The 24334-nt window shown below is 39.9% G+C and overlaps 1 protein-coding gene across 1 annotated transcript; it reads right to left on the reverse strand.

Annotated features, from left to right (window-relative positions):
• Window positions 1–6248: 6248 nt before the first annotated feature.
• Window positions 6249–23875, reverse strand: LOC102805445 (pancreatic lipase-related protein 2-like). The gene is made up of 7 exons (XM_006823250.2): window positions 23858–23875; window positions 23639–23713; window positions 21199–21398; window positions 14644–14893; window positions 11968–12098; window positions 8252–8315; window positions 6249–6553 (listed from the first exon to the last, which is right to left on the reverse strand). Exons 2-7 carry the CDS (start codon window positions 23682–23684, stop codon window positions 6348–6350), a joined length of 897 nt encoding a protein of 298 aa, XP_006823313.1. The 5' UTR covers window positions 23685–23713; window positions 23858–23875; the 3' UTR covers window positions 6249–6347.
• Window positions 23876–24334: the final 459 nt, after the last annotated feature.

The raw sequence follows: 24334 nt of genomic DNA on the forward strand, positions 1-24334 counted from the left end.
TCCCGCAAAATGTCCACCAGTTGACCTCTTTTGATTGAATAAAAATATGACTGGGAAACGTTCTCGTACGCACGTATGGACAGAGGGAGCCCAATAGTTGAGTCTAGGAAAATTAAAATAATTTTTCAATAAACAAACAATAATTATGGTCAATGCTGAACTACAATTCTTAGTGACCATAGGATACTGCAAAGTATGCACGAAGACAGTACAGCGTATCGACGTTCTGTTTAGTAAAGATGTATAAGCCAATTTGATTTGAAAGGTCTATCATCATACCCCATTTTAAAGCAAGTCATGATTTAGTATAGACTTTTATAAACTAAATAATTGTAAGCTATCTAATAAACCTTGAACACGTGCAATGTGCTTAGATTTAGGGAAATGATAAAATAAAACTGAGAACGGGCTATAAATTTGACAAATTATCATCTTGAATTGAATCATGGGAATTAATGTACATGCATATGACACAATGTATGATGAATTCTGTCTGAATGGTATTTTACAAAAATAAGGAGTCATAAGTACTAGTAATTATTTTTGAAATTCATTAATCTTCTTGTTTCTCAGTTAATAGTAAATTTAATCTCACGGTCCCCTTATTATAGAATATGACATGAATTGTATGAAAGTTACAAAATAGTGAAACAATTATAGCTTAACATATTTCAGCAGGAAAACCCTCTCACAAAAAATACTTTGTTGGGGAAAATGTATTTATACTACATAAGAAAACTAGACTGGTGAATATCAGACTCCATGGGGATATAAATTGGATAATTACTGAAGTATAGTTGTATAATAAGATTTAAACTTTTAGTGGCACAAATTTTATATTAATCCCAGGGTCCTTTTTAGAATAATAACACCATTCTCATGAAAATTTATAAATATGGCATGAATTGCAAATCTGGTTACTATAATGTCTAAATAAGTATTGGAGAGTATGGTACAAGTGTGTTATCGACATTCTTAATAGACGTGTGTTTCATTACTTGATTTGAACTTCCAAGCAAATCTAATCTTATCAATATCCAATTGCATTCAATTACCCTTGTTGGTTTTATGTTTTCACATTCATCTTTATGTTGCATTTAATTACAAACTCCTCCTTTTAATTAAAAACAAATGAGGCATATTTTTATCAATATCTCCACAAATATATGAGCCGGTTGTACCAAACTTGACCTTTTCCGATATTATAAACTGGTTGATAATATTCCCAACCTTTGGATAAAAAACTACCTTGAAATAGATCGCAATTTATTTCTTCAAATGGACTTCTCAGCAACTTGTGGTGTCCCCAAAGTTCTGTCCTCAGCCCAACTCTATTTCTCTTATATTATCACCGACCTTCCAAATCCAATTGACTTTTTTTAGTTATTTTCAGATGATTCGAATCTGTTTCATTTCCATCAGACGTTGATATTGATTTTACAACAGTGAGTAAACATTCGGACGAGGTAGCATGCTGGTGTGATGCCAGTCGCTTAACGATAAATTGTTCTAAAACTAACTACATAACAATAATTGGACGTCGCAAATTATTAGAGGTAGAAGGCTGTCTCCTCCTCAATTCTATTCCTGTGAACGAGGCTGAATTAGTTACATTTGTTGGCGTTGAAATTGACAAAGATCTCACTTGGATTAATCACATAACCAAAATAAACAATACTGAGGGAGGGGGGGTATTATGGTAAGGTTGCGGTGCTTTGTCCCCAGGCACACTCTCTTGCTTCTTTATAAATCACTGATCAAGCCTGACCTCACATACGGTTTAGAAATCTGGGGAAATACTTATTGTTCACATTTCAAAAGTATTGTAACTACACAGAAAATGATCGCCATAATTCTAACATTCTCCGATTTCATCGCGCCCTGTGCACCAAAAGAACTCAAAATCCTTGACATCTTTAAGCTTCACCTATACCTTCTTTATGACCTTATCCATTGGAAAACTACACACTCTATGCTATGTACAATTTAAATTATATCCATCACAATATCAACATTTGACAACAAAATCGGAAGGGGGGGATTGCTGTACCAAAAACGAACACTTTCATAAGGAAATCTGCAATATCGTATGCTGGCCCTATGCTTTGGAATAATCTTCCAGAATCCTTAAGAGCAGAGTACAATAAACAAATCCTTCAACTTTCTCTCTAAGATAGTACATACTGGCGTTTTTGCATTTCATTTCATTGCTGTTATCGTTTATTTGTTTATTATTTATTTACTCATTTATGTATTTACCTTTCATTATCAGGTGTAATACTTAGCATTGTCCATTAGCTTAGAGCTATTTACAAATTTTATTTACACATACTAGTCAAAAGGATCAGACTAGATTAGCTGTTTAAGCTATTTTCAGATTTCTTTTATCCAAATTGTTTTCTTTGTTTTGTATTTTAGTTATTTATTCTAATATCTAATATCTTTCAGTACAAGTTATTTATTTCACGTTTAATTTGAGTTATCATCATGACCACGAGAATTGTTAACAACGAAAACGATTATAGCTACTACATAGTTACATTATTTTAGTAACGATTACATGCATACGATTACGTAATTGTTGTTACGAATACAAGTGTAAATACGAATACAGTTACGTGGTTACTAGTACGACGGCGATTCAAATATATATATATTCGTTATTGAATGATTGCTGCTGTGTGACTAAAACGTGCGGTCTCTTCTATCCACCTTCTGTCGGCAATCGTGTGTGTGTCTCATAATAAGGCAATGTAATAAACACATATTGTTCATACACGTGTTTATAAATATGTCGTCTGTATCATGTACTTTTGCATGAGATTCAGGATCCAATAATCACGTGACCATGTCAGTGGCTTGAAATCATTGGACGTATCGCCTTGATATAATACTCAGTACTTCGAATACTATGAAACGCGCGCGTTTTTTTAACGTTCCCACTATCTTTCGCGCATTGCATCACGGGCAAAGGTTGACATAGTAACATTTGCATATTACAGTCGAATAACTTATTGACGTTCTTTTGAGTGTGTTTTATCATATATCAACTTCTTAGAAGCTGTCTCAAAAAATGTTAAAATATGTTGAATGAGTGCAAATGTTAATCTTATATAACTTAAGCAGAGCTCCATTCGGTTTAGCCGCTAACAACGTGAAACAAAAATAGGCTCACTGCAGTGAGACATAATAAAAGTAGCACATTTGAGTTGCAAGTACACAGAGAAAATAAATGGGCATGATCTGAACGTGGTTCCATATCTTAAATTACACGTGATGTAGCAGAATGTTAAATAAAACAAATCATGGAAAATTTAACAGTTTCTATGAGCATTTCAGATTCTCGGTCGAACGAGGTTAGTACGAATTAAATTTCTAACATTATTGGTATGATATGAGGTTTAAAGAGCGGTGGTCGTCGCGTCGCGCATGCGCGCATAAACATTTATTTTCCCCTAATCTAATGAAATCACGAGTTCGAGTTTTGCCCTGGGTGCCACTTGCACTAATTACTGCTAGCGACTCCTTCGATACCTTCCAATCATCAAAAAATACCATTTAAAGTAGTGTGTGCTAGTTGGTGTGCGCAACAGTCAATATCGCCATCTTTGTTTATATGAGACCCATATCTCGCTCATGCGCGGCGCGACGACTACCCCCTTTAATATATTGGTTAACCAATATGCCATAAATTTTGATGAGTTGATGTGTTCCAGTGACTTATAAAAATAGACAACATAAGTTCGAATAGAGATGACAAATTTAACAACAAAAGAACGTTGAAAACTGCATTTGTATAATTTTATTCGATGAAAATAAACAACACACTGGATGGCAGAAATGACTCTACTTCTATGATGGCTGAACTGATTGCCATTCTGCTCAAAACATCGTGCACTATGTGTAGTTTATACTGTAGAACACAAAACGTTTCGAACCCGGAAGTTTAAAAGTCACGTGGTTACTACCGAATCGAACAGAAGCGCTGTATTCGAGGTACTGAGAATTCTCGGCTGTGAGAAATTTTTCCAGTGTAAGTGTAAGCTGACCCCCCCCCCCCGCGCGTCCCGTGATGTTTACAACTCTCATTCGTAGCAATTCGCTATGTCCCAAATTTGCTGTTAGTCACCGGGCAGAAAAAAACTCTAATAAGCTCTCCGCATTCGAAATGGTTACATGACAGCTGAAAGCATGTTTTTGACTTGTTTTTTTCAATTTTGTATAATCGCGACTTTTTGGTTTTGTTGATATGTTACAGCATATCGTTTACAGTCTGTGTACTAGGTTTGCTGAATGTTCCACAGTCGTTTTATAGATAATATGACAGAAACGACAATAATTGTTTTCAGCAAAGATCAGTCGGTGAGATGACGTCTTGTTTGCTGTAACACGTTCTAGGATAACAATCTCTGGTGAGTCAATTCCCTTACAGAGGCGGCGAAATTTTGCATGGAGGGGCGAGATCTGATCACCAACGAACCTTGCGCCGTAGGCGTGACCTTACAGGGGCATGCTCCCCCTTAAAAATTTGGAAATCTAGACCCTCTGAAATGATATTTCTTGCATTATGAGGGGCAAATTTTGCTGACACGAAGGGTTTCAGCTTGATTTTGAAGGGGCGACGCCCCCCCCATATTTTTTTCGAAGGGGTGATCGCCCATCTGCCCCTGTGCCGCCGTCACTGCCTTATAATGTAGATTCTCTTGCTACGCACACGTTGCAAATTTATCATACAGAATCCAATTAACTCAGTACTTTGCAAGTAATAAGAGACTAAAATAGTCATTCTCTAGTTGGGTCAGTAATTCGGCAATAGCACGATAAAGAGTGCGTATATTGAAATATTCTTTTCACTGTACCGGCCAATGCTGTGGCAGATCTCACCTAACTTTTCAAGACCCTCCACTTTTTTAGCGGAGCTATCGACGGAGCTTGTTATATGAGTGATCTTTATTTGTTTATTTCGTGATGATATCTTCAAATCTCTAATTTTGATGAATATTTTTGAATTTTTTGGTAAAAAGTGATATTTTCGACTTCTTGATGACAACTGTGAATCCGATTGCTTTGATATTATACATACAGGTGTCATGATTTATTTCTGTGTCTAAGAAGATGGGTCACTGATACGACTTGATAGTTGAGTTCTAGTGGATAACCTGTCAACATTTAAGCTTATACGAGGTCCTGGGCAGAACTCGACTCAGCGAATGGAACTACTAGTAATTGCGATATAAACGTCGCCAATCTGACTACTATTTCTGACAGTTTGGTATTTGTAGTTAATTAATATAGTGAACGATTAATCAGTAGATATGACGTGTCCAGTACTTCGTGTGATTGGCTGTATGATTGAAGGCTACGCCTTACAGTCTTTATACTCCCTTGTAATTGGCTAAGAGGTAAGAAGTTAATAAAGCTGGTTTGAGTCTGTCTTGGCGAGCTGACCAAGAGAGTCATAACCTGTCAACATTTAAGCTTATACGAGGTCCTGGGCAGAACTCGACTCAGCGAATGGAACTACTAGTAATTGCGATATAAACGTCGCCAATCTGACTACTATTTCTGACAGTTTGGTATTTGTAGTTAATTAATATAGTGAACGATTAATCAGTAGATATGACGTGTCCAGTACTTCGTGTGATTGGCTGTATGATTGAAGGCTACGCCTTACAGTCTTTATACTCCCTTATAATTGGCTAAGAGGTAAGAAGTTAATAAAGCTGGTTTGAGTCTGTCTTGGCGAGCTGACCAAGAGAGTCAGTCTTGTGGGAGTCATGGCGGAGTTACCGGCAAGGCAAGCCAGCCTTGTCGAGCTCTCCACAGGGCGACTGAGGTCAGAAGTTGACGCGTATTTCTACCTGTGTGTGTGTCTTTGTTCAGTCGAAAAGTGGCGAATTCCCCGAACCTTGTACCTCAGATGATTCTTTTAATAATACGATAATTAACCGCTTGATACAGGCACTACAGGTACGGTTGACCTCTCTCAGATTTGTTCATTTCGTGATGATATATTTAATTCTCTAATTTGGATGACTATTTTTGTCATTTTTGGTAAAAAGTTATATTTTCGAGTTGTTGAAAACATCAACTCCGATTGTTTTGATACTATACATATAGGTACCTCAGGTAGACCTCTCAGATTTGTTCAATTGTGAATTGCTAATACCGGAGCTATCTCAGTTGAGAGGCTGCTTGTTATTTTCAGTTTCATCCATTAATGAATTGTATGTACATACGCATTCTCATAACCTATAATCGTCAACGCAGTTTAATCAATTTTTTTCTAAAAATTGACTAAGCAATAGCAAGAAAGTGTCAATAGGGAAGTATTATTGGTTCACTCCTCATGCTTGGCAATATGGATAATCATCGTTGGTTTCCAAGTAGAACGTGCCAGATGGATTCTTTGTACCCCAGAAACCCATACGATTACATCCGCTTCCACATGTGTAACATTTGTCACCCACTGCACATGGATACGACAGAAATTTGCAGTCGGTCAAAATGGACTCAAGGTAGTATTGGTGAGCTCGGCTGTGGTCACAAACTCCTGTAAATATACACAACAATGCAATTATATACCGTTAGCGAGCTATTAACATGTCATATTAATTTGATTTTTAACTTTATGTCTCTTTATTTATGTCAAATCAGTCTACTGGCGTTAGTTTCTTATAAAGCAACTCGTGTTGTTATAAGTGGTTACATCTTGTTTACATTGACTCCCTGTAAGTTCGTTGCAGTAGTAGTTGTCATGAATACTCCAGGAAAAACGAATTACTTAACAATTGTTTTTTTACTGTTATTACATCATCATGTTGGCTCTATTATTAGTATAAAATCCCTGATGCAGGCAGAGCACAGATTTTCTGACAGATTATGTCAACACAGAGAATCATGTGTGTTATGATATAAAATCCCTGATGCAGGCAGAGCACAGATTTTCTGACAGATTATGTCAACACAGAGAATCATGTGTGTTATGATATAAAATCCCTGATGCAGGCAGAGCACAGATTTTCTGACAGATTATGTCAACACAGAGAATCATGTGTGTTATGATATAAAATCCCTGATGCAGGCAGAGCACAGATTTTCTGACAGATTATGTCAACACAGAGAATCATGTGTGTTATGATATAAAATCCCTGATGCAGGCAGAGCACAGATTTTCTGACAGATTATGTCAACACAGAGAATCATGTGTGTTATGATATAAAATCCCTGATGCAGGCAGAGCACAGATTTTCTGACAGATTATGTCAACACAGAGAATCATGTGTGTTATGATATAAAATCCCTGATGCAGGCAGAGCACAGATTTTCTGACAGATTATGTCAACACAGAGAATCATGTGTGTTATGATATAAAATCCCTGATGCAGGCAGAGCACAGATTTTCTGACAGATTATGTCAACACAGAGAATCATGTGTGTTATGATATAAAATCCCTGATGCAGGCAGAGCACAGATTTTCTGACAGATTATGTCAACACAGAGAATCATGTGTGTTATGATATAAAATCCCTGATGCAGGCAGAGCACAGATTTTCTGACAGATTATGTCAACACAGAGAATCATGTGTGTTATGATATAAAATCCCTGATGCAGGCAGAGCACAGATTTTCTGACAGATTATGTCAACACAGAGAATCATGTGTGTTATGATATAAAATCCCTGATGCAGGCAGAGCACAGATTTTCTGACAGATTATGTCAACACAGAGAATCATGTGTGTTATGATATAAAATCCCTGATGCAGGCAGAGCACAGATTTTCTGACAGATTATGTCAACACAGAGAATCATGTGTGTTATGATATAAAATCCCTGATGCAGGCAGAGCACAGATTTTCTGACAGATTATGTCAACACAGAGAATCATGTGTGTTATGATATAAAATCCCTGATGCAGGCAGAGCACAGATTTTCTGACAGATTATGTCAACACAGAGAATCATGTGTGTTATGATATAAAATCCCTGATGCAGGCAGAGCACAGATTTTCTGACAGATTATGTCAACACAGAGAATCATGTGTGTTATGATATAAAATCCCTGATGCAGGCAGAGCACAGATTTTCTGACAGATTATGTCAACACAGAGAATCATGTGTGTTATGAACAAATAAATTTAGTTCATTTCAGCACCATTATCGGGTATTTATGAATCACATGCCTTGCCGCATAGAAAGATATGTACAATCTACTCAAAATGGTTCTTATATCATGTAATGAGAACTCACCACCGACCAATGCACATCCAGGCTGATCAGCGCCACCATTTGGATAGAAATCTGTATGACCACTCTGAAAAAAAGTCGACAGTGATAACTGTTACTGTTTCCACATTTCTGAACGAAACCATGCAATTTGATATCAATAATTCATATATTACGTTACCACAATGGAAGAAAAACTGCGCATTTTTCAGTTGGAATTTTGGCAACCAACCTTTTCCAAAATAAAATCCGATTGGACAATTGTTGTAAATATTGTAAACAAAAAGAAACAATTGAACATCTCTTCTGGGAATGTACAACCACAATTTTGTTTTGGAGATTATTTCAAAATTATTGGGGGGAGGGGGGGCTATACCGGAAAGTGATAATATTGCTAAGCTGTGAACGTATTCTCTTTGGATTTCCCCAAAAATGTATACTATTAAACCATCTTATTTTAATAGGTGAATATGTGTTATATATATGCCGCTTTACAAATGTAACGCCTTCTCTTGATTATTTTATAAAGATTGTCAAAGAAAAGAAATGTATTGAAAAAAATGTCTTGAACGAAACAAAGTACGTTTTAAATTGGGGTGCGTTGGTACCCTTGTTGGAATGTACTAAACTATTTTTGTAATGTTTTGTATGTCGTGTCTGTGACGTTTTATTGTTATGTGAACCATTGTAATTATTATTAGAAAATAAAATTTTATTAAATAAAAAAAAATAATAATTCATATATTGCTTTGCTACAAATTATTGTAGACCAGTTATTAAGTAATTCCTCGCATTATTTTCCCACGAACTTTGAAATGGATCATGGCACTATTTGTGGCAAAATCTAATATAATTGCCACCAAATCAAACTGGTTACACGTATTTCCATCAGCGATTTTGAACCGTTTAAAATGTTATTGGTTTAACCCCCCCCCCCCTTCACTCTCTAAACATCTGACCTGGATTGCCATTGGCCCAGAACATCAGACCTGTATTGCCATTGGCCCAGAACATCTGACCTGGATTGCCCTTAGCCGAGAACAAACACCAGACCAGGATTGCTCTTTGCCTGGAACACCAGACCTGGATTGCCCTTTGCCCGGAACACCAGACCTGGATTGCCCTTTGCCCAGGACATCAGACCTGGATTACTCTTTGCCCAGAACTTCAGACCTGGATTGTTCTGGACCCAGAACATCAGATCTGGATTGCTCTTTGCCCAGGACATCAGATCTGGATTGCCCTTTGCGCAGAAAATCAGACCTGGATTGCCCTTTGCCCAGAACATCGGACCAGGATTGCCCTTAGCCAGGAACACCAGAACTGGATTGCCCTTTGCGCAGAACATCAGATCTTGATTGCCCTTAGCCCAGAACATCGGACCTGGATTGCCCTTAGCCGAGAACATAAGACCTGGGTTGCCCTTAGCCAAGAACACCGGACCTGGATTGCCCTTTGCCCGGAACACCAGACCTGGATTGCCCTTTGCCCAGAACATCAGACCTGGGTTGCCCTTAGCCAAGAACACCAGACCTGGATTGCCCTTTGCCCGGAACACCAGACCTGGATTGCTCTTTGCCCAGAACATCAGACCTGGATTGCTCTATGCCCAGGACATCAGACCTGGATTACTCTTTGCCCAGAACTTCAGACCTGGATTGTTCTGAACCCAGAACATCAGACCTGGATTGCTCTTTGCCCAGGACACCAGACCTGGATTGCTCTTTGCCCAGGACACCAGACCTGGATTGCTCTTTGCCCAGGACACCAGACCTGGATTGCTCTTTGCCCGGAACACCAGACCTAGATTGTCCTTTGCCCAGAACATAAGACCTGGATTGTTCTGAACCCAGAACATCAGACCTGGATTGCTCTTTGCCCAGGACACCAGACCTGGATTGCTCTTTGCCCAGGACATCAGACCTGGATTGCTCTTTGCCCAGAACATAAGACCTGGGTTGTTCTGAACCCAGAACATCGGACCTGGATTGCTCTTTGCCCAGGACACCAGACCTGGATTGCTCTTTGCCCAGGACATCAGACCTGGATTGCTCTTTGCCCAGAACATAAGACCTGGGTTGTTCTGAACCCAGAACATCGGACCTGGATTGATCTCTGCCCAGGACATCAGACCTGAATTGCTCTTTGCCCAGGACACCAGACCTGGATTGCTCTTTGCCCAGGACATCAGACCTAGATTGCTCTTTGCCCAGGACATCAGACCTGGATTGCTCTTTGCCCAGAACATAAGACCTGGGTTGTTCTGAACCCAGAACATCGGACCTGGATTGATCTCTGCCCAGGACATCAGACCTGGATTGCTCTTTGCCCAGAACTTCAGACCTGGATTGTCCTTTGCCCAGAACATAAGACCTGGATTGTCCTTTGCCCAGAGCATAAGACCTGGGTTGCCCTTTGCCCGGAACACCAGACCTAGATTGTCCTTTGCCCAGAACATCAGACCTGGATTGCTCTTTGCCCAGGACACCAGACCTGGATTGCTCTTTGCCCAGGACACCAGACCTGGATTGCTCTTTGCCCAGGACACCAGACCTGGATTGCTCTTTGCCCAGGACACCAGACCTGGATTGCTCTTTGCCCGGAACACCAGACCTAGATTGTCCTTTGCCCAGAACATAAGACCTGGATTGTTCTGAACCCAGAACATCAGACCTGGATTGCTCTTTGCCCAGGACACCAGACCTGGATTGCTCTTTGCCCAGGACATCAGACCTAGATTGCTCTTTGCCCAGGACACCAGACCTGGATTGCTCTTAGCCCAGAACATCGGACCTGGATTGTCCTTTGCCCAGAACATAAGACCTGGGTTGTCCTTTGCCCAGAACATAAGACCTGGGTTGCCCTTTGCCCGGAACATCAGACCTGGATTGCCCTTAGCCCAGAACATCGGACCTGGATTGTCCTTTGCCCAGAACATAATACCTGGGTTGCCCTTTGCCCAGAACATAAGACCTGGGTTGCCCTTAGCCGGGAACACCAGACCTGGATTGCTCTTTGCCCGGAACACCAGACCTGGATTGCCCTTTGCCTAGGACATCAGACCTGGATTGCTCTCTGCCCAGGACATTAGACCTGGATTGCCATGTGCCCGGAACATCAGACCTGGATTGTTCTGAACCCAGAACACCAGACATGGATATTGCTCTTTGGGGAGAACATCAGACTTGGATTGTTCTGAACCCAGAACATCAGACCTGGATTGTCCTTAACCCAGAACATCAGGCCTGGATTGTTCTGAACCCAGAACATCAGACCTGAATTGTTCTGAACCCAGAACACCAGACATGGATATTGCTCTTTGCCGAGAACATCAGACCTGGATTGCCCTATATAACCACCTTCGAATACATTTACCAAAGCTAAATATATAAAGTTGTACTGTGGTTGTATATTTGTAGTTGCCTTTAGTTCACCCACCAACTATGGTAATAAAGTGATATAACCTTTGAGATAGTGTGAGTCGTATGAATTACATTCTGATATGATTTATTTGTGTCTTAAAATTATTTTATCCCTAAGTTGTTCAGGCGAAAAGGAATGCATGTGCGTTACTATATAATATAATAGTATTGTCATGTCGTGTCCGTCAAGTCATTCTGTGTCGTGCGTGCGTGGTGTTGTGCCATGTTGTGTCATGTCGCGTGGCGTGTACCGTAATCTAATGTAATGTAATCTAGTATTGTGTGGTGTGGTGGTATGTGATGTCATGTTGGCTGTACCTCCATCTTGATTCCATATCCTACTATACCATCACCGTCTGTGTGCATGACGTCAACAAAACTGGCATCCGTATCATCAAGGCGGTTGTTGCGTGTTTCATCTTCAAAGCCTGGTCCAGCAGGATCCATGCCTGGTGAAAGAACCAGAAAGTAACGTTTAGTCGGTGAGAATACAATACTGTGACCAATAATTACCAACGATGTTTTACAGGGAAATATAATGATAAATGTCCTATATACCACTCTTCGTCACCTCCTTATTCTATTAGGGTAGTTCTTTGAAACGCGCCCATTGTTACATGCACTATGTAATACAATGTAGAGTAATATACTATAGACAACTATTTACCATGTCCCACATGTTTTTGAATTTAATTGGTAAATTATTAACCCCTGTATTGTAATAATAATATATGGTAATGTAATAAATCTGCAAAACTCGTCTTCAAACTATCAGTAATGTAATGTTATTATTGATTTATTACAATCTATGTTACGCCGGCCTGCACGAGAATGAGAAAAACATGAAATTTTGTTGGTTTGACAGATTTCTTAGAAATCTCCGAATAAATAAATTGCCATCTATCCACAAACTCAACTCGAATCCTACCATCGTCCGACAATCCTATGCGAAAAAAATTGTCACTGACCTAACTGCGAGTTAAAGACGATTAATTTCATTTTCTTTGTGTGTTTTTTTACATATGTGACATTTCACGTTAAAAAAATGAAGAAAGTGAAATAAAATATGGGAAGGAGTCACCGTACTTTATGTCTAAAATTGTGTGAAAATAGCATGTTTTATCTGTTTTAGGGCATTAGGGCCCTGTGACATAGCATTTCGTCATGGTTTCTTGTGACAGGGCATTTCGCCATGGTTTCCTGATACAGGGCATTTCGCCATGGTTTTCTGTGACAGGGCATTTAGTCATGGTTTCCTGTGACAGGGCATTTCGCCATGGTTTCCTGTGACAGGGCATTTCGCCATGGTTTCCTGAGACAGGGCATTTCGCCATGGTTTCCTGAGACAGGGCATTTCGCCATGGTTTCCTGTAACAGGACATTTCGCCATGGTTTCCTGTGACAGGGCATTTCGCCATGGTTTCCTGTGCCAGGGCATTTCGCCATGGTTTCCTGAGACAGGGCATTTCGCCATGGTTCCCTGTGACAGGGCATTTTGCCATGGTTTCCTGTGACAGGGCATTTCGCCATGGTTTCCTGTGACAGGGCATTTCGCCATGGTTTCCTGTGACAGGGCATTTCGTCATGAGTTATATAAGCTGATTAATTTGTATTGCAAAGTTTACATTATTCTACGTGGGTTTTAAATTCGAATTTTATCTTCATTGTGGTCTATGGGAACTGCACTGTGGTCTATGGGAACTGCACTGTGGTCTATGGGAACTGCACTGTGGTATATGGGAACTTCACTGTGGTCTATGGGAACTGCACTGTGGTATATGGGAACTTCACTGTGGTCTATGGGAACTGCACTGTGGTCTATGGGAACTGCACTGTGGTGTGTGGAAACTGCACTGTGGTCCATGTTAACTACACTATGGTCTACGGGAACTTCAATATGGTCTATGGAACTGCACTGTGGTATATGGGAAGTTCAATATGGTCTATGGAACTGCACTGTGGTATACGGGAACTGCACTGTGGTCTATGGGAACTACACTGTGGTATATGGGAACTGCACTATGGTCTCTGGGAACTGTACTGTGGTGTATGGGAACTGCACTGTGGTATGTGGGAACTGCACTGTGGTAAATGGGAACTGCACTGTTGTATATGGGAACTGCACTGTGGTCTATGGGAACTGCACTATGGTCTACGGGAACTTCACTGTGGTATATGGGAACTGCATTGTGGTATATGGGAATTGTACTTTCGTCTATAGGAACTGCACTGTGGTATATGTGAACTGCACTGTGGTATATGGAAATGGTACTGTGGTATATGGGAACTACACTGTGGTCTATGGGAATTGCTGCTAAATTGTCATTTAATGCTGAACATTTGACACTTTTCCTCAACAACAGATTTACACTGCATTTAACAACAACAACAAGCTGACTAATCGTAACACAAAAAAATATAGACTGATTTTTACTCAGAATATCATGACTGTTATATGTGCTAAAACATACGCCCTTGTCAATCGCCATACCAGTGCCATGAATTGCAGTTACCTTGTCATATAGCCGTGTAGTTTGGGGTGCCGGGATTAACGTTTCATGTTCGAAAACTTTAGTAATTAAATCGTGCCACACCGCTTTGCTTGATTGAACTGTGTGGTTTGTTTGCCACTTGTATGAGTGAAATTCTTCAAGTCGTGAACTTATGGGAATTAAGTAATCAAGACATTAACCTATCTCTGAAATGCTTTTGACGTCATTGTTTTCAGCAATGGTGATTGTTGAGTGGGAGCAACAACTGAACTAGACACAACCAAAACGTGAGTTGACCTTCCATCTCTGACCTCTGACTGGTTATAGAAGCATTCAATCCAAGAAAGGTACGGTAATTAGTACACAGAAACAATACAATATTACGAATGTTTTATCACTATTCTCATTAGATGACCACGATGACACAGTCGTACGCATGTAAAACACGCCATAACTGTATTTGTGTGCAGACGAAGAAACACGATTATTTGTGAGTACGTACCTGAAATTCTTCCTATTGTACCAGTTGGAGTCGGTAAAGATTGTGTATAATCGCCTGTAAATCCACAGCAATGAGCACCCAAACTGTGTCCGATGCAGTGGTTCTGGTCGAATCTATGTCCCACTTCGGTGTTCAAAAACTTGATGAAATCTGACGTTTCAGTGCCAACCGTTCTTGTGTTGTCCATAGCTTGTCCGTATGTAGGCCCAGAAGCGCCCTCTGACCAATCTACTAAAAACACGTTCAAATCCTAGCACGGAGGGGAGATGGTGGTTAATACAGAGATACATCGTACATACAGTATGGAGGGGAGATGATGGTTAATACAGAGATACATGGTACATACAGTATGGAGGGGAGATGGTGGTTAATACAGAGATACATGGTACATACAGTATGGAGGGGAGATGGTGGTTAATACAGAGATACATCGTACATACAGTATGGAGAGGAAATGATGGTTAATACAGAGATACATCATACATACAGTATGGAGGGGAGATGGTGGTTAATACAGAGATACATGGTACATACAGTATGGAGGGGAGATGGTGGTTAATACAGAGATACATGGTACATACAGTATGGAGGGGAGATGGTGGTTAATACAGAGATACATCGTACATACAGTATGGAGGGGAGATGGTGGTTAATACAGAGATACATGGTACATACAGTATGGAGGGGAGATGGTGGTTAATACAGAGATACATGGTACATACAGTATGGAGGGGAGATGGTGGTTAATACAGATATACATCGTACATACAGTATGGAGGGGAGATGGTGGTTAATACAGATATACATCGTACATACAGTATGGAGGGGAGATGGTGGTTAATACAGATATACATCGTACATACAGTATGGAGGGGAGATGGTGGTTAATACAGAGATACATCGTACATACAGTATGGAGGGGAGATGGTGGTTAATACAGAGATACATGGTACATACAGTATGGAGGGGAGATGATGGTTAATACAGAGATACATGGTACATACAGTATGGAGGGAGATGGTGGTTAATACAGGGATACATGGTACATACAGTATGGAGGGGAGATGGTGGTTAATACAGAGATACATCGTACATACAGTATGGAGGGGAGATGGTGGTTAATACAGATATACATTGTACATACAGTATGGAGGGGAGATGGTGGTTAATACAGATATACATCGTACATACAGTATGGAGGGGAGATTGTGGTTAATACAGAGATACATCGTACATACAGTATGGAGGGGAGATGGTGGTTAATACAGAGATACATCGTACATACAGTATGGAGGGGAGATGGTGGTTAATACAGAGATACATCGTACATACAGTATGGAGGGGAGATGGTGGTTAGTTAATACAGAGATACATCGTACATACAGTATGGAGGGGAGATGATGGTTAATACAGAGATACATGGTACATACAGTATGGAGGGGAGATGGTGGTTAATACAGAGATACATGGTACATACAGTATGGAGGGGAGATGGTGGTTAATACAGAGATACATCGTACATACAGTATGGAGGGGAGATGGTGGTTAATACAGAGATACATCGTACATACAGTATGGAGGGGAGATGATGGTTAATACAGAGATACATCGTACATACAGTATGGAGAGGAGATGATGGTTAATACAGAGATACATCGTACATACAGTATGGAGGGGAGATGGTGGTTAATACAGAGATACATCGTACATACAGTATGGAGGGGAGATGGTGGTTAATACAGAGATACATGGTACATACAGTATGGAGGGGAGATGGTGGTTAATACAGAGATACATGGTACATACAGTATGGAGGGGAGATGGTGGTTAATACAGAGATACATCGTACATACAGTATGGAGGGGAGATGGTGGTTAATACAGGGATATATCGTACATACAGTATGGAGAGGAGATGATGGTTAATACAGAGATACATGGTACATACAGTATGGAGGGGAGATGGTGGTTAATACAGAGATACATCGTACATACAGTATGGAGAGGAGATGGTGGTTAATACAGAGATACATGGTACATACAGTATGGAGGGGAGATGATGGTTAATACAGAGATACATGGTACATACAGTATGGAGGGGAGATGGTGGTTAATACAGAGATACATCGTACATACAGTATGGAGGGGAGATGATGGTTAATACAGAGATACATGGTACATACAGTATGGAGGGAGATGGTGGTTAATACAGGGATATATCGTACATACAGTATGGAGGGGAGATGGTGGTTAATACAGAGATACATCGTACATACAGTATGGAGGGGAGATGGTGGTTAATACAGAGATACATGGTACATACAGTATGGAGGGAGATGGTGGTTAATACAGGGATATATACAGTATGGAGGGGAGATGGTGGTTAATACAGAGATACATCGTACATACAGTATGGAGGGGAGATGATGGTTAATACAGAGATACATCGTACATACAGTATGGAGAGGAGATGATGGTTAATACAGAGATACATCGTACATACAGTATGGAGGGGAGATGGTGGTTAATACAGAGATACATCGTACATACAGTATGGAGGGGAGATGGTGGTTAATACAGAGATACATCGTACATACAGTATGGAGGGGAGATGGTGGTTAATACAGAGATACATGGTACATACAGTATGGAGGGGAGATGGTGGTTAATACAGAGATACATCGTACATACAGTATGGAGGGGAGATGGTGGTTAATACAGGGATATATCGTACATACAGTATGGAGAGGAGATGATGGTTAATACAGAGATACATGGTACATACAGTATGGAGGGGAGATGGTGGTTAATACAGAGATACATCGTACATACAGTATGGAGAGGAGATGGTGGTTAATACAGAGATACATCGTACATACAGTATGGAGGGGAGATAATGGTTAATACAGAGATACATGGTACATACAGTATGGAGGGGAGATGGTGGTTAATACAGAGATACATCGTACATACAGTATGGAGGGGAGATGATGGTTAATACAGAGATACATGGTACATACAGTATGGAGGGAGATGGTGGTTAATACAGGGATATATCGTACATACAGTATGGAGGGGAGATGGTGGTTAATACAGAGATACATCGTACATACAGTATGGAGGGGAGATGGTGGTTAATACAGAGATACATGGTACATACAGTATGGAGGGGAGATGGTGGTTAATACAGAGATACATCGTACATACAGTATGGAGGGGAGATGGTGGTTAATACAGAGATACATCGTACATACAGTATGGAGGGGAGATGGTGGTTAATACAGAGATACATCGTACATACAGTATGGAGAGGAGATGGTGGTTAATACAGAGATACATCGTACATACAGTATGGGGGGGGGGAGATGGTGATTAATACAGAGATACATGGTACATACAGTATGGAGGGGAGATGGTGGTTAATACAGAGATACATGGTACATACAGTATGGAGGGGAGATGGTGGTTAATACAGAGATACATGGTACATACAGTATGGAGGAGAGATGGTGGTTAATACAGAGATACATCGTACATACAGTATGGAGGGGAGATGGTGGTTAATACAGAGATACATCGTACATACAGTATGGAGGGGAGATGGTGGTTAATACAGAGATACATCGTACATACAGTATGGAGGGGAGATGGTGGTTAATACAGAGATACATCGTACATACAGTATGGAGGGGAGATGGTGGTTAATACAGAGATACATGGTACATACAGTATGGAGGGGAGATGGTGGTTAATACAGAGATACATGGTACATACAGTATGGAGGGGAGATGGTGGTTAATACAGAGATACATCGTACATACAGTATGGAGGGGAGATGGTGGTTAATACAGAGATACATCGTACATACAGTATGGAGGGGAGATGGTGGTTAATACAGAGATACATCGTACATGCAGTATGGAGGGGAGATGGTGGTTAATAGAGAGATACATCGTACATACAGTATGGAGGGGATATGGTGGTTAATACAGAGATACATCGTACATACAGTATGGAGGGGAGATGGTGGTTAATACAGAGATACATCGTACATACAGTATGGAGGGGAGATGGTGGTTAATACAGAGATATATCGTACATACAGTATGGAGGGGAGATGGTGGTTAATACAGAGATACATCGTACATACAGTATGGAGGGGAGATGATGGTTAATACAGAGATACATGGTACATACAGTATGGAGGGAGATGGTGGTTAATACATGGATATATCGTACATACAGTATGGAGGGGAGATGGTGGTTAATACAGAGATACATCGTACATACAGTATGGAGGGGAGATGGTGGTTAATACAGAGATACATGGTACATACAGTATGGAGGGGAGATGGTGGTTAATACAGGGATATATACAGTATGGAGGGGAGATGGTGGTTAATACAGAGATACATCGTACATACAGTATGGAGGGGAGATGATGGTTAATACAGAGATACATCGTACATACAGTATGGAGAGGAGATGATGGTTAATACAGAGATACATCGTACATACAGTATGGAGGGGAGATGGTGGTTAATACAGAGATACATCGTACATACAGTATGGAGGGGAGATGGTGGTTAATACAGAGATACATCGTACATACAGTATGGAGGGGAGATGGTGGTTAATACAGAGATACATGGTACATACAGTATGGAGGGGAGATGATGGTTAATACAGAGATACATCGTACATACAGTATGGAGGGGAGATGGTGGTTAATACAGGGATATATCGTACATACAGTATGGAGAGGAGATGATGGTTAATACAGAGATACATGGTACATACAGTATGGAGGGGAGATGGTGGTTAATACAGAGATACATCGTACGTACAGTATGGAGAGGAGATGGTGGTTAATACAGAGATACATCGTACATACAGTATGGAGGGGAGATAATGGTTAATACAGAGATACATGGTACATACAGTATGGAGGGGAGATGGTGGTTAATACAGAGATACATCGTACATACAGTATGGAGGGGAGATGATGGTTAATACAGAGATACATGGTACATACAGTATGGAGGGAGATGGTGGTTAATACAGGGATATATCGTACATACAGTATGGAGGGGAGATGGTGGTTAATACAGAGATACATCGTACATACAGTATGGAGGGGAGATGGTGGTTAATACAGAGATACATGGTACATACAGTATGGAGGGGAGATGGTGGTTAATACAGAGATACATCGTACATACAGTATGGAGGGGAGATGGTGGTTAATACAGAGATACATCGTACATACAGTATGGAGGGGAGATGGTGGTTAATACAGAGATACATCGTACATACAGTATGGAGAGGAGATGGTGGTTAATACAGAGATACATCGTACATACAGTATGGGGGGGGGAGATGGTGATTAATACAGAGATACATGGTACATACAGTATGGAGGGGAGATGGTGGTTAATACAGAGATACATGGTACATACAGTATGGAGGGGAGATGGTGGTTAATACAGAGATACATGGTACATACAGTATGGAGGGGAGATGGTGGTTAATACAGAGATACATCGTACATACAGTATGGAGGGGAGATGGTGGTTAATACAGAGATACATCGTACATACAGTATGGAGGGGAGATGGTGGTTAATACAGAGATACATCGTACATACAGTATGGAGGGGAGATGGTGGTTAATACAGAGATACATCGTACATACAGTATGGAGGGGAGATGGTGGTTAATACAGAGATACATGGTACATACAGTATGGAGGGGAGATGGTGGTTAATACAGAGATACATGGTACATACAGTATGGAGGGGAGATGGTGGTTAATACAGAGATACATCGTACATACAGTATGGAGGGGAGATGGTGGTTAATACAGAGATACATCGTACATACAGTATGGAGGGGAGATGGTGGTTAATACAGAGATACATCGTACATGCAGTATGGAGGGGAGATGGTGGTTAATAGAGAGATACATCGTACATACAGTATGGAGGGGATATGGTGGTTAATACAGAGATACATCGTACATACAGTATGGAGGGGAGATGGTGGTTAATACAGAGATACATCGTACATACAGTATGGAGGGGAGATGGTGGTTAATACAGAGATATATCGTACATACAGTATGGAGGGGAGATGGTGGTTAATACAGAGATACATCGTACATACAGTATGGAGGGGAGATGATGGTTAATACAGAGATACATGGTACATACAGTATGGAGGGAGATGGTGGTTAATACATGGATATATCGTACATACAGTATGGAGGGGAGATGGTGGTTAATACAGAGATACATCGTACATACAGTATGGAGGGGAGATGGTGGTTAATACAGAGATACATGGTACATACAGTATGGAGGGGAGATGGTGGTTAATACAGAGATACATGGTACATACAGTATGGAGGGGAGATGGTGGTTAATACAGAGATACATCGTACATACAGATTCAAACGTCAACCGTCATAATTAGTGTGTCTTGCCTGCTTCTCAGACTATGCATATTGAAAGATCGACTTTAAGTTTGTTACAGCAGCTCCACTGATATAAACTTACTTCAGTTAGATCAAGAAACGCGTTTTTCATATCCACCATCCATTGGTCGTCGGCGCTTCCAGTAAATCCATGAATAATATATTTGGTGTCGTCGTTGGTGTTGAAATTAGAACTTGAAAGAGAAGATGGATCATTGGCACTGACTACATCGTAATTTAAACGGTTGCTTTTTGTGTAAAGTCTATATTCCACGCACGAACCTACGGGAAGGAATGCAAATTATTACAGCTGCTTGTCTCAGATTTATGAAGGAAATCACCAAATAATGACGTTTTCAACTGCTTAAACAGACCTGCTGGGAATAGCTGTGGAACCATAGCTTTTCTTGTGTTGGTTTTTAGTCTTTGTGATGATATTTTAGTCATTCCTGTATTTAACTGATAACATAAATATTTTTTACATTGGGCGTGACTGGCGGGGTGCCGACAAAGGTCGCAATGAAAGTGAGCACATTTTATTTTCTGCTGCCAGTCGCAGTGCCGACAAACCAGCGACAGGTAGGTAATAAATTCGCCCAATAAATCACATCTAGCCATATTGTCTTAGTGTATCTGTACGTATGGCATGTGATCTCGTCTGTCTTACAAATACAAAGCACAAGGGCTTGCAATACTGCGGCGGGCTGACGCGTGCTGCGGTCGTTACATAATGAACTGTTACAGAATGAAATGTACGTAAACACAGAACCGAAAACGAAGAAAATTACACTTTTCATAAACAAACTATTTTTCGATCTTGATAAGTTACTGACCCCCTAAGTACATTTACAACTGCCCAGTACCTCGAATATAGCGTCTGTTGGATTTGTCAGTATCCACGTGACTTTCGGGGTCGACACGTCTTAGTCTTCTACAGCACAAACTACACATAGTGCACGATGTTTTGAGCAGAATGGCAATCAGTTCAGCCATCATAGAAGTAGAGTCATTTCTGCCATCCAGTGTGTTGTTTATTTTCACCGAATAAAATTGCACAAATGCAGTTTTCAACGTCTTTTTGATGTCAAATTTGTCATCTCTATTTCGAACTTATGTTTTCTGACCAATATGTTAAAAGCTAAAACATACCAGTAATGTTAGGAATACAATTATTACTACCTTAATTCGACTGTGAATCAGAAATAGGAACTATTCCCTCATATAAACTGTTATTTTTTGCAGGGAAAATCTTACTTCTATAACGTGTCAGTTCAGATATGGGACCAAGTTCAAATAATGCCATTTATTGTTATGTCCACTTCAGCAACCCCTTATGTCTTAATATTACGGTGTAGAGTTAAAAACTATATCTAAGTTATAAATAAGATAAACATTTGCACTCAATAGAACGTCAATCAGTTCTTCGACTGTGTTATGCAAATGTATAACACCTCGACCTTTTCCCGTGATGCAATGCTCTAAACACAGTGAAAACATTCCAAAGACGAGCGCGTTTGTATTATTCAAGGTACTGAGAATTGAGTGCACCCGATGTGTCTCATTAAAGATAACATTTTACCACCTACATTTTTTATATTTTCTCTTAGTACTATAATAAATTTCTGAAAATTATATTTCGTATAAGATTACTGTCTACCTAAGTCCTTATGTTAATCCTAAATCGTGTTTTCTAAACCTCTAAACCACTATTGCATTTACTTTTATTTGTCATTTGAACCAAATTGTCTTGTTTTATCGTGGCCCTAGATATGCCAATGAATAATAATTAGTAACGTTTTGTAACAAGGACATTGCACAAGTGTCTGGTATATTGGTTTGCCTAGTATAAAACAACTTGAACACTTGAACAATTTCCAGAAAATGGAATAGTCATTCGTGAATACGGTGACAAACATTTACGTACTATACGTACTTGGAAAACAATTAAATGCGTTATTTTTAGAAAGGACGTAGGTGGCTTGCGGAAGAGAGGAAGGCACCCGACAAGACGGGAGGAGGCAGTTGAGAGGGACGCGAGGTCAGCTGGAGTTTCTGGTGACATCTGCCCCCTTGCTGCAGACTTACAAGAATGGCGAAACGAGGTCGCACTAGTGGCGATGTAATCGCCTTGGTTGCGAAAAAAAAAAATTAGAAGCCGTGTACGACGTAGTTGACATTACATTATGTTAATCTAAAGTTTTCATTTCAATCGATAACTCCCCAGCAAGAAACTCAAGTCAAGACCTGATTGAATTGTAATGGCTTTTTGTTCCAGGCAGAGGTTTGTAAGAAAAGTAAGAAGGGGTATGCACGAGGTGGGTTTGCTGTCAGTGACATCATACAAGACAGACAAACGTGTTTGATTGTCTTACTCATTTTAGTTATTTCTAGGCCTATAATAACACATGTTAAATCATATCAATGCTTGAATAATCCGTTATATCGATGTTTTGGGGCTTGACAAATTCTTTTAGTGATTTTTGAGGATTCAACAATTCAAAGGATGATGATTAGTACATTACCTATGGATATGAGGGCGGCAAACACGAGACACACTGCGGACTTCATCGCTGATCTGTGAGTGAGGATATAGTTATCTATTGAAAAATAAATTGAATGATATATATAAGTATGGAAATCAAGTTGGTAACGGACAATCACCGTTTATATTAAAATAGAAAAGAGAATAGAATTTTGAGATAATGATTTAGTTAATAGTTCTCTTGATGTACAATACTTGCCTGTTGTCTGTTGACGGTCTGCAATAACGATGAAACGTAGATTTCGATCGTCATTATATAGTTTGTGCTATCACGTGACTAGAGCTTGGTATGGGATAATTGACGTTTGTTTTTGTCATGTAATATGATGAAATGCTGTTTTTTTATCACCGCTTATCTGTGTATATCTGATGAATGCAGTAAGTTTTATAGGTCATATTCGTGTAAATAGGTCATATGCGTGTCGATGTTTTTCTAGATTACTAGTACCTTGATTCTGTACCGCTCACTTGGAGAATTACTCGCCATTTTCGTGGATGTTTTATGACAAATCGGAAGCAGTCTTTTTATCTTTTGAATAGGAAAATACATCGGTAATGCAAAGATACTGACTAATAGTTTTTGCATAAGAACTTTCTTCTTATTCTTATTAATTAGCATACTTCAAAGGGCCCATAAAATACATTTTGTTCCATACAGTTGACTATTTCAATGTAT

Source organism: Saccoglossus kowalevskii, chromosome 12, assembly GCF_978046115.1.
Source record: "Saccoglossus kowalevskii chromosome 12, keSacKowa6.1, whole genome shotgun sequence".
NCBI classification, from domain to species: domain Eukaryota; kingdom Metazoa; phylum Hemichordata; class Enteropneusta; family Harrimaniidae; genus Saccoglossus; species Saccoglossus kowalevskii.